The 12,286-nt window shown below is 37.0% G+C and overlaps 1 protein-coding gene across 1 annotated transcript in view; it reads left to right on the top strand.

Annotated features, from left to right (window-relative positions):
* LOC122475742 (membrane cofactor protein-like) overlaps positions 1 to 12,286 on the top strand; it is a 36,019-nt gene that overhangs the window by 15,534 nt on the left and 8,199 nt on the right. Inside the window, exons 5-9 of the mRNA XM_043567832.1 lie at positions 1,716 to 1,913; positions 4,174 to 4,356; positions 5,048 to 5,092; positions 6,887 to 6,949; positions 11,437 to 11,484. Of these exons, the coding sequence (XP_043423767.1) occupies positions 1,716 to 1,913; positions 4,174 to 4,356; positions 5,048 to 5,092; positions 6,887 to 6,949; positions 11,437 to 11,484 (537 nt within the window). The remainder of the gene's footprint in view (positions 1 to 1,715; positions 1,914 to 4,173; positions 4,357 to 5,047; positions 5,093 to 6,886; positions 6,950 to 11,436; positions 11,485 to 12,286) is intronic.

Here is a 12,286-nt window from a genome sequence, read left to right as displayed (position 1 = left end):
TGGGATCCCTTTATGCTTTTAAATTAATAAAAACCACAGAGCTTTTCCTATGCAGGTTATGTCTATTGATATTCATAATTATTTATTAATTCACTTTAAAGAACTGTAAGCTCAATGCATGTTAACCTATGCAACGATTTTTTTAAATGTTTATTTGTGGGAGACAGAAAGAGTGTGAGCAGGGAAGGGCAGAGAGAGGAGACACAGAATCTGAAGCAGGCTCCAGGCTCTGAGCTGAAGTCAGACACTTAACTGACTGAGCCACCCAGGCCGCCCCAACAAATTTTTTAAAAAAGCAGAATTTTCGGGGTGCCTGAGTGGCTTAGTACGTTAAGAGTCCAACTTCGGCTCAGGTCCTATCTTACGGCTCGTGAGTTCGACGGAGCCCTGCATTGGGCTCTGTGCTGACAGCTCAGAGCCTGGAGCCTGCTTCGGATTCTGTGTCTCCCTCTCTCTCTACCCCTCCCCCACTTGCACACCATCTCTCTGTCAAAAATAAGCAAACATCAAAAAATAAGTAAATTTGGGGGCGCCTGGGTGGCGCAGTCGGTTAAGCGTCCGACTTCAGCCAGGTCACGATCTCGCGGTCCGTGAGTTCGAGCCCCGCGTCGGGCTCTGGGCTGATGGCTCAGAGCCTGGAGCTTGTTTCTGATTCTGTGTCTCCCTCTCTCTCTGCCCCTCCCCCGTTCATGCTCTGTCTCTCTCTGTCCCAAAAATAAATAAACGTTGAAAAAAAAAAATTAAAAAAAATAATAATAAATAAATAAATAAATAAATTTTGAAAAAGCAGAATTTTCCACAAGGAATAGAATAGGGTATTGTTTTACATTTTTGCAAATCTCTTCAAAATCTGGCTTAAAGGAAGATGTTTGGATTCAGTCGGTGGTGTTCTCACACAATTTATAGTATCTGGATGATTTCACCATAGACTCATATGGATAAAAGTGAACACAGATAATAATATTTTGATACTGGGAACTATCAATTTAGTGAATGGTTATACAATTGACTCTTGAAAAGCACAGGTTTTAACTGTTGTGGGTCCACTTGTGGTTTTTTAACAGTACAGTATGGTAAATGTGTTTCTTCTTCCTTGTGGTTTTCTTAGTAACATTTTCTTCTATCTAGCTTGTTTAATTGTAAGAATACAGCATATACTACATATACCAAAAATATGTGTTAATCAACTTTTTATGTTCTTGGTAAGGCTCTGGTCAGTAGTAGCCTATTAGTAGTTAAGTTTGGGGGGAATCAAAAGATATGAGGAGTTTTAACTGCAGGGGATCAGTTCTAACCCCGATGTTGTTCAAGTGTCAAGAGTATTTATAAATTATAAAGCATTTCTCAACTAGCACTGAGTTTTATTTTTAATCACAAGCATATTTGCTCATTAAAGCATCAGCATCTCTTATGATGAGAACTTAGAATGGTCTTGCAGATAAACATAGGTATTTCATATAGGTCTGTTTTGTAAGTATTTAAGAAAATGAGTTTTATGCTAAAAGTTCATGTCTATATTAATGGTTTGAATTTGGAAGAATACATTTTCTCACAGAAACTTTCTTGTAAATGGATATTGGATTTATAGCCAGCTGGTAGAAATCATGTGTTAATGAATTTATTGAAGGCAGTTCATAGGACTTCACTAATGTTACCTTCATCTTTTCCTTTCCTTTTGCCTTTCATGTCCTTTTTTTTTTTTTTCATTTTTTAAGGGATATTGTGTCTACCACCCCCAAAAATAACAAATGGGAAATATACCAATAGTGGCAAGGAAGAATATGAATATAATGAAGTGGTAACTTACAGTTGTGATCAATCAAGTGGACCAGATGCATATTCACTTATTGGAGAGAGCAGACTTGTTTGTACCGGAAATGGTGAATGGAGTGGTAACCCTCCGCAGTGTAAAGGTAATACTTCCATTTTCTTCCTTCTTCATTTGTAAATATTTTGGAAACACTTGGTAGATACCTACCTACAAGTAAACAAAACAGCCCCATCTGCTCGTTCTCCTGTTAAATTGGTTTCTAATTCAATTTAATACAGGTAAAATTGACTCAAAAATAGTTCTATTTATAGAGTTCCCCAGCCCTTACCCTACACATTCTTAGCATTCTAATGTATTTATTGTGAACTCCTCTGTGTATGCATGAGTTAGGATTTTTTGTTGTTGTTGTTGTTGTTGTTGGGGGGGAGAAACATCAAAAAAACACAGCACACACTGGCTTAAAAATAACAATTTTATCTTCTATTACAAGATGTTTGAGAGTTCGGGCTATAGGAAATGGTAGAATAAATTGTAAAAGACTACCCATCTCACAAACAAGAATAACAAACCCTAGACAAAACATATTTAAAAATTAATGTATAAGGGTCTAGAGAGTGACGTAATGCGGGGAGACACAGGAGGGGATTTGATTGTTAGAAGAAAGGGACCACTGAAGAGCAGTAAAATATTTACTCTGTTCAGGTACACATGGAACATTTTCTAATACCATATTCTATGCAATATGATAGTTAAATTGAAATGATTCAGAGTGTAATATCAGATCACAATGGAATGAATGTAGAAATCAAAGGTATCTATAAAAGTCCCAAATACTTGAAAACTATGCAAGACACTTCTAACCAACTCATGAGTCAAAGGAGACGTCACAAGGAAAGTTGCAAAATGTTTTGACCTGAATAAAAATGAAAAGACAACATATCAAAATCTCACTATTTGTGGGATACAGCAAAAGCATTACTTAGAAGGATATTTATAGCCTGAAATACTTATATTAGAAAAAAGTCTGAAACCCATGATCTAAGCTTCCACCATAAGAAACTAAAAAAGAAGAAATTAAGCTTATTATGACATTCTGGAAAAACAACCCCATAGGAATAGACAACAAATCAGTGTTTGGCTGGTTGGTGAAGGTGGTTGTGGGGGTGGGAAGGGTTGATTACAAAGAGGCATGAGGAAATGTTGGGGGGCAATGGAGCTTTTCTGTGTCTTTATTGTGGTAATTACATGATTATTTGCCTCTGTCAAATCTCATACAGCTGTCCGCTTAAGAGGACGAGCTTTGCTGTACGTAAATTATGTCTAGCCCGCATAACATAAAGAAAATTATTAGTGCAGTTAACAGTAGTTTCGCACAACGGCAAAAAGATTAATTAATAGATTAATTAATAGATTCTGAAATGAATCTATCAGGTCATGAGCAGTAGTTTACTTCCCAAGAGGTGGAGTAGACTGGAAAACAGGAGAGCATGCTGGTATGAGGCTGACCTGTATTTCAGGCCTGTGTGCTAATATACTGGTTTACGATGTAAAATGTGCCTTTCGATCTCTGGCTTGCAGGCCAAGATGTTCGGAAAACACTGCCCTAACTCCACTGGCCTTTTTGTTTCTTGAACATCCCATTTGTGTATGTTGTTGCTACCTGAGCACTTTCTTTTTGCATATCTTTGCATGGCTACTTGCTTTTCAACTTTTAAATCTGAACTCAAGTATTACCTTCTCAGAAAAGTCTTTCCTACCTTTCTAGAAAAGCAGGGTACTGCAGCCAGTGTCAGCATGACCTTTAAAAAAAAAAATACCTACAGCTGGCGCACCTGGGTGGCTCATTGGGTCAAGCATCTGACGCTTGATTTCAGCTCAGGTCATGATCCCAGGATTGTGGGATTGAGCCCCAAGTTGCTCAGCACTCAACCTGCTTAAGATTCTCTTCCTTTCTCTTCTGCTCATGCTGTCTTTCTCTCTAAAATAATAATAATAATAATAATAATAATAATAATTAATTAAAATCCCCGGAGCTAATGAGGATCAAAAGTTGCTCTTGAACTTGCCCTGGATTTGTATGTGGTGGTCAGACCTTTCTCAAAACCTGTCAGTAATGGAAAAAAAGCAGGAAAGTCAATAAACTCTAATGACAGTCTTTCTAGGTGGAAAAAAGTTACCGATTTCTCTAAAATCCTTTTTCCTGGAATTAAAGTGTACATACACATAAAGATTTCTTGGGTATATATATATATATATTTTTTTAATTAACACCTTGCCTTTCATTAGTTGTATGTTTCTTCCTGCTGGAAATGACTACTGTGCACTATTTTTCTTTTTTTTTTTTTTTTTGGTCCTTTGTTGAAACCGCTTTCCATTGATTCTGGAGTTTCTCTGCTTTTCAGTGGTCAGATGTCCACATCCTGAACCCGCCAATGGAAAGCTGACGTCAGGATTTGGAAGAAAATATTCCTACAAAGCAACAGTTGTGTTTACGTGCTCAGAGGGTTATTACTATAATGGAACCAACATAGCAGTCTGTGGCAGTAACGGTACTTGGGAGCCTGCAGCCCCAATGTGTTACAAAGGTACAATGGGTATCTGTTTCCTCCTCTCTCTCTCTTTTTTTGTAATTTTGTTTCTTTGACATTACATAACAATGACGCCAAAAATAGGCGCACGGTCGCAATTTTAGTATTGGACTCTGCCTTATATTCAGTTCCATGACAGATGTATTACAGAATTCAGGGAAGCATTCTGCTGCTGTGATCTTATCCGTTTTCCTAGGGTCTTTGCATGTTACGTATGTCACACAGGTATATAAGTTTCTCTTGTACGGCTTTTTTGTGTGTAAAAATGAAGGGGAGGTGGGTGGGAGATGGGGTGAATGGATGACCGGCATTAAGGAGGGCATGCTTTGGGACGAGCACTGAGTGTCCTGTGTAAGAGGTGAATCACTGGGTTCTACTCTTGAAGCCAAGACTACACTCACTGTATGTTAACTAACTTGAATTTAAATTAAAAAAAATGAAAGGTATAATTCACTTAAATGAAAAGAAAGCAGTAATTCGGGGGGAGGGGTGTACTAATCCAGTCTACATTATTTATTTATGTATTTTTTTGTCAGTACTGATTCCTCTCAGTGCTAGTCCTCCGATTTTGCATCATTCAGATTTAGTTAACTTTCTGCTTATATTTTCCAAAAGTCTTTTGAATTCCTGGTGCAAATGCCAGCAATAACCCCAAGATTTGATGCATCTACATTATTTTGTTTTCCAGCGTCAACTCCTCCCAGTACAAAACCTCCAATTCCGAGTGTCTCAGGTTTAGTACCTTCCTGCTTATATTTTTCAAAACCTTCTAAATCTCTAATGTTTTACACACATTTATCATGTTTAGTAATGAAAGGAGGAAGAACGTATCGATAGCCATTTTAAGTTGTTAGCGATTCTAAAATTATTTGCCATAGTATGCAGATATAAACAGGTACGTAAACTTGGGCAAGTTATGCAAACTTTAAATGTATTTACGTATTTGTAAAATGATTTTTTTTTTTTTTTGAGAGAGAGAGATAGAGCGCTCGAGCAAGGAAGGGACAGAGAGAAGGGGAGGGAGAGAGAGAGTCCTAAGCAGGCTTTACTCTGTCAGCACAGAGCCCAATGCGGGGCTCGATCTCACCACCATGAGATCATGACCTGAGCCTAAATCAAGTCAGACACTTGACCAACTGAGACACCCAGGCGCCCCTGCAAAATGATTTAATGCCTTCCTCAATGAGTGATGGTAAATGTTTAATGGAATTCATTTACTTTTTTTTTAATGTTTATTTTTGAGAGAGAGAGAAAGAGAGGGTTGGGGGGAGGGGCAGAGAGAGGGGGGGACACAGAATCGGAAGCAGGCTCCAAGCTCTGAGCTGTCAGCACGGAGCCCAGTTGCGGGGCTCGAACTCATGAACCGTGAGATCATGACCTGAGCCGAAGTCCGATGCTCAACCCACCGAGCCACCCAGGCGCCCCTTAATGGGATTCATTTAAAACAGCACAGTGCCTGGCACATGGGAAGCTCCTAAAGGCAGCTTATATGACATCACTCAAATTAATATTAGTGAAAAGGAAGGCCCTTGGCGTCTGTTTTTTAACATGTACATATTCTGTGCTTTTGACTTTGATGTTTTACTCCTTTCAGAACTGATCTGTTGGCTCCTTTAGGGTATATTCCTGGTCCAGAACAATGTTTCAGTTGCTGGACTGCAACCAGTTTAGCTTAGGGTTTTGTTTCTTTTTGTTTATGTGTGTGTGTGTGTGTGTGTGTGTGTGTGTGTGTGTATAATATATATATATTGCATATATATATATTATAAATAATATATATAATATATATAAATAATATATAATATATAAATAATATATAATATATATAATATATATAAATAATATATATACATATGTGTGTATATATGTGTGTGTATATATATAAATAATACATATATAATACATATATATAAGTAATATATATATAAATTATATATATATATATATACACATAATTATTTTGTAGCTCAGTTTAAACTGGAAAATTTCTGCTATCTCTAGAATTAGAGGCCTGTATTTCCATCCCCCACCTCCACCAACCCTCCTCACCTCGTACATTCATTCTTTTTCTCTTTACTGGCATTTTTATTTGGCGATAGAAACTAAATTTCATAGCCACCGAAAGGCGGGAATAGTCTTTATGCACTGAACCTTGCATGTTCTGCTAATGAGCTGCTCTGCTTAAGAACCGAAAAGATTATTTTGCTAGGGTTGGAAGGAAATATCTTCCAGGGTTCAGAGTTGCTACCTCTGAACACATTATTTTTGTGATTTATTGCCAGTTAACTTCTGGGATTTCCATTTTAAAACACAGAGCTACAGCAAACATGGTTATTATGCATACATTCTGATGGACTTGTGCAAATAGATACTTAGTTTAAATTCCCAGAAGCAGAATTACAAAGTTCAAGAAGTATGTATTTTTTTACATACTCTTTTTCACATAACCTTTTTAAAGTCAAAATCAAAATTAAATCCGTAGTTTTGTATTAATAAATTTGGTGAATTGAAACATTAATTTTTTCAGAATCCAGGCCTCCTCTTATGACTACGACTCCGGGTTCAAGCCATCCAGATTCAGATCATCCAGGTCCATCACTCTTTATCCTACTTACATTGTTAAGAGCTTTATAAGGCGATGCATTAAAAATGATGTCCTACATTAATTTGCATTTCCTTTGCTCATTTTTCTACTAGGTTTCTACAATATTTTTCTCGATTGTAAATGAAAGCCCTGTTAATATGAAGTGAACAATTTTTTCCTGGGTTTTTTTCTTTGCTTTAATTTTACTAGTCCGTTCTTTTAAGATTTTTATACTCTTAGATGTAGACTGTTTTTCATAATTTTTTTTTTAATTTTATTTTTATTTGAGAGAGAGAGCTCACGAGTAAGGGGAGAGAGGGAGAGAGAGAGAGAGAGAGAGAGAGAGAGAGAGACGAGAATCTTTTTATATGTAAATTTTTTTAGCGTTTATTTATATTTGAGAGAGAGACAGTGTGAGAGCGGGAGAGGGGCAGAGAGACAGAGACAAAATCTGAAGCAGGTTCCAGGCTCTGAGCTGTCAGCACAGAGCCCATCGTGGGGCTCGAACTCACAAGCCATGAGATCGTGACCTGAGATGAAGTCAGATGCTTAACCAACTGAGCCACCCAGGCGCCCCAAGAAAGAGCAAGAATCTTAAGCAGGCTCTGTACTCAGTGCTGAGCCTGACAGGGGGCTCGAACCCACGACCCTGGGATCATGACATGAGCTGAAATCAAGAGTCGGACACTCCACCAACTGAGCCACCCAGGCACCTTACGTCTTATAATTGTAATATATAAGTAGTATACAAATATAAGTTTATAAAATGTCAAACATTACAGAAGTATTTAAAGATTAGTTCTCATTCTCTTTCTCTAGTCTGTTACTTGAGTTAATCACTTAATATTTTAGGGTATTTTTTCATCTATTTCTGTACATAAGCATCCTTTTAGGTGTAGTTATACATACTTTGGTGGTTTTTTTTTCTTTATTCTTAAATAAAAGTGGCATCATGCTGTTTTTTCTGAAACTTGCACTTTTCCACTTCATGGATGGTGGTTGTAATTAGATGACTATATCCCATCCTTTCAATGGTGACTTTAAGATATGCCAGAGTTGATATAACTATTCTCCTATCAGGGGTCTTTTATATATGAAGACGTTTTATATTAACAAGTAGTTGGATATATTGATCTCTTCTCTAATGGCTGTGTGTATTTTGTCTTCTTCATAAAAGCTTTAGGCCTTCCCCTCGCTGAAATCTATTAACCATGCATTCTGATTACTTTCTCTGCATTTAGATCATTGGTGCATCTGAAATCCACTGTGGTATATGGTGTGATGTAGGGCTCCTCTCTACTCCACCCACCCCTACCTGGTGGCAAAGTAGCAACATTCGTTGAATAAGTTGTTTTCTCTCCAACTCTTTTCAAGTGCCAATTTTTATTATATATTAAATTCATGGGTATCCTACACATCCTTCTGTGCCCTTGAACTTTATACACTCCTATGCCAGCACCAAATCATTTTTTTTACTATGGGACTATGATATGTTTTAGTATCTGGCAGAACACTTCATTTTCAGGAATGTTTAGACCATTCTGTATGGTAGTTTTTCTAGATAAACTTTTACTACCATTTTAGCCATTTTAAATGTACATTTCAGTGGCATTACGTGTATCCGCATTATTTGCAACCATCACTGCTATCTGTGTCTCCAAAACGTTTTCATCATCATCTCAAACTGAATCTTTATACCCATTAAACAATAACTCTCCATCCCTTCTCCCCCCCCCACCCCCCTTTAGCCCTGGTAACCACTATTCTAGTTTCTGTCTTTACGGATTTCACTATTGCAAATACCTCATAGAACTGGAGTCATTTCTAGCTTATTTCAGTTAGCCAGTGTATTCTGGCTTATTTCACTTAGCATAATGTTTTATTTATTTATTTTTTTAATATAATCTATTGTCAAGTTGGTGAACATACAGTGTATACAGTGTGCTCTTGGTTTGGGGGGTAGCATGGATCAGAACTTACTTCTTTTTCTGGCCGAATCCTATTCCGTTGTATTATGTACCACATTTGTTTATCCATTCATCTGTTGATCGATGCTTGGGTTGTTTCTGCCTTTTGGCTATTCTGGATAATGTTTCTCTGAATATTAGCACCTAACTGTCTGAGGCCCTTCTTTGCACTTCTGGTGGCTCATATACCTAGGAGTACAGTTGCTGGGTCACGTGCTAGTTCTGTGTCTACTGTTTTGAGGAGCAGTCCTGCCGTCGTCCACAGTGGCTGCACCATGATACATTCCCATCAGTGATGCACAGATATTCCAGTTTCTCCACCTCTTTGGCACCACTTGTTCTCTCCCGGGTTTTGAGAACAGCCATCCTAGCACATGCGAAGTGGCAGCTCCTTGTGGCTTGTATTGAATTCCCTAATGATTCGTGATTCATCATCTTTTTATATGTTTCTTGGTCTTTTGCAGATCTTTGGAGGAATGTCTTTTCCAAGTCTTGGCCCATTTTTTCTTATTAAATATAATTTATTGTCAAATTGGTTTCCATATAACACCCAGTGCTCATCCCAACAGGTGCCCTCCTCAATGCCCATCACCCTTTGCCCATTTTTTAATTGGCTTGTTTTTTGTTACTGAGTTTTAGGAGTTCATTATGTATTTTGTGTATGGAGGTCTTATCAGGTGTATGATTTGCAGATGTTTTCTCTCATTCTGTGGATTGCCTTTTCACTCTTGACAGTGTCCACAGATGGACAGAAGTCTTACATTTTCATGAAACCTAACTTACGTCTTTTTTTCTTTTGTTGCCTGTGCTTTTGGTATCACATCCAAGCAATCATTGCCAGATCCAGCATCACAGAAACTTGTTCTATATGTTTTCTTTGAAAAGTGTTACACTTGTAGCCCTATTTTAGTTTTGTGTGAGTTTTGAATTAATTTTTGTGTGTAGTATAAAATAAGGGTCCAACTTCATTCTTTTGTGTTTGGATATCCAGTTTTCTAAGAACCATTTGTTGAAAATTTTGCCCTTTCTCCATTAAATATTCCTAGCACCTTTGTGGGCAATCATTTGACCACAGACATAAGGGTTTATTCCTGGGCTTTCTATTCTGTTCCATTAGTCTTGTGTCTGTCTTTATGTCAGTACCACTCTGCTTGATTATTGTAGCGTTGTAGTAAATTTTAAAATCAGGAAGCGTGAGTCCTCTCAACTTTGCTCTTTTCTTTTCAAGATTATCTTGGGGGCACCTGGGTGAAGTCGGTTAAACGTCTGACTTCAGCTCAGGTCACGATCTCAAGGTTCGTGAGTTTGAGCCCCACATCAGGCTCTGTGCTGACAGCGTGGAGCCCACTTCGAATCCTCTGTCCCCTTCTCTCTCTGTCCATCCCCTGCTTGTGCTCTCTCTGTCTCAAAAATAAACATTAAAAAAAAAAAAAAAAGATTATCTTGGCTATTCTTAGTCCCTTGAGATGCCATATGAATTATAGGTTAGTTTTTTCTGTTTCTGCAAAATGCATATTCAAGATGGTGATAGGGGTTGCATTTAATCTGTAGATTGCTTTGTGTAGTATGAACATTTTAATAATAGTCTTCTAATTCATGAACATGGGATGTCTTTCCATTTATTTATATCTTCAGTTTGTTTCAGCAACGTTTTGTAGTTTTCAGTGTATGAGTTTTTCGTCTTCTTGTTTTATTCCTGAGCATTTTGTTCTTTTTTGATGCTATTGTAAATGGGATTTTCTTAATTTCCTTTTTGGATTGTTCATTGTTAGTGTATAGAAATACAACTGATTTTTATGTGTTGGTTTTTTTTGGGCCCTGCAACTTTGCTGAATTCATTTACTCTAATAGGTGTGTGTGTGTGTGTGTGTGTGTGTGAGAGAGAGAGAGAGAGAGAGAGAGAGAGAGATCCTTAAGACTTTTCTGTGTAAAGGTCACATCATGTGGAATAGAGATCATTTTAGTTCTTCCTTCCCAATTTGGATGCTTTTTATTTCTTTTTCTTGCCTAATTGCTCTGACTAGAACTTCTAATATTATGTTAAATAGTAAGTGGAAAATACAAGCATCTTGTCTTGTTCCTGATCTTAAGGGGAAAACTTTTCAGTTTTTGAATATGCTAATGATGGTGTTTTCATAAATGGCCTTTATCACAATGGTGTCTCCTTCTATTGGAGATCAACATCTAAATAGTTTATTAAGCCCCCCAAATTTTTACTTTTAAGTAGAATCACATTGAATCCATAGGCTAACTATGATGCAGTTGCTTGTTATACCATAGAATATTATCACAGGAAATGTTACTGAATAGGAAGAATACTAATAATATACAAATTTATGATATATTATGATACTACTTTTAATGGGAAACATTTAACATAGTTTATATAAGGAAAATGAAATTACAAGGGTTTTTATACAAAAGCGAGAAATCAAAACCTCTAAATTTGGAGGCCTTTAAGCTTTATTATTTTCTTTTTTTTTTCTTTTTAACTTATTTCCATTTCCCCCCCCCCCCCCCCCGCAGGAGCTCCCACTACCACTGCACCACCACCTGAAGACGTTACTACTTTAGGTACTATTTTGGTTGTTGATTGCTTTGTATTATGAGACCCTAGAGTTCTGCGTGTAAATATCATATTTCAGTTATGTGTCGATAAGAAAGAGCATGTCACAAATTGGTAATATGTCACATTTGGAGTTATTTTGATAGTGCAGATACGATGACAGATGTAAGCAGTATATGTAGATATATGTATACAGTATAGTTTTTAAGAGCTGTCCCCAAATAGGATTCCTAGTAGGGTGAGGTCACTTTCTTAAATACTATGATTACATATAGGTTAAAATACATACAACATAACTTGCTGTTCATGGGGTAGTGTTATTTTTTTGTGGCAATTTGGAGGTAAAGTTTCTTTCTACTTGTACCTTGTATACATAAGCCTTAAAATACTACAGGTTGGGTTAGTTTTTTGCTGTTACAGGCTGGGATGGCAAACCTTACATAGGCTCGCATGGTTCGCACAATGTATGTTAAAGAAAATGAAGAAAAAGCTATAGTTGTGACAGTTAAATGGAAATATAAAGGTTTCTTGATAAGTAAATGAGAAATGCCTATTACTTTTATTAGACTAGTAAGCAAGGCTAACCTTTTTATAACTCTTTAGGCTTGTTATATTTTCCCTCTGAACACTGTAGTCAGACCGTCATTGTACTAGTAAAACCAGTGTCATCCTAAGATGGCTTCCTAATATTTTATGAAACGCTTCCAAATATTTTATGAAATGAAAAGAACAGACGTAAACATGACATTTTATGCTCTGACTTCCAGAACTTTAATGTAAGTAATGGCAGTTTAGAAGCCAAGGTACTCC

This window comes from Prionailurus bengalensis, chromosome E4 (assembly GCF_016509475.1).
Source record: "Prionailurus bengalensis isolate Pbe53 chromosome E4, Fcat_Pben_1.1_paternal_pri, whole genome shotgun sequence".
Taxonomy (NCBI): Eukaryota; Metazoa; Chordata; class Mammalia; order Carnivora; family Felidae; genus Prionailurus; species Prionailurus bengalensis.
Note: the sequence above shows the minus strand (reverse complement) of the source record. Positions and strands in the feature narration are given on the sequence as shown.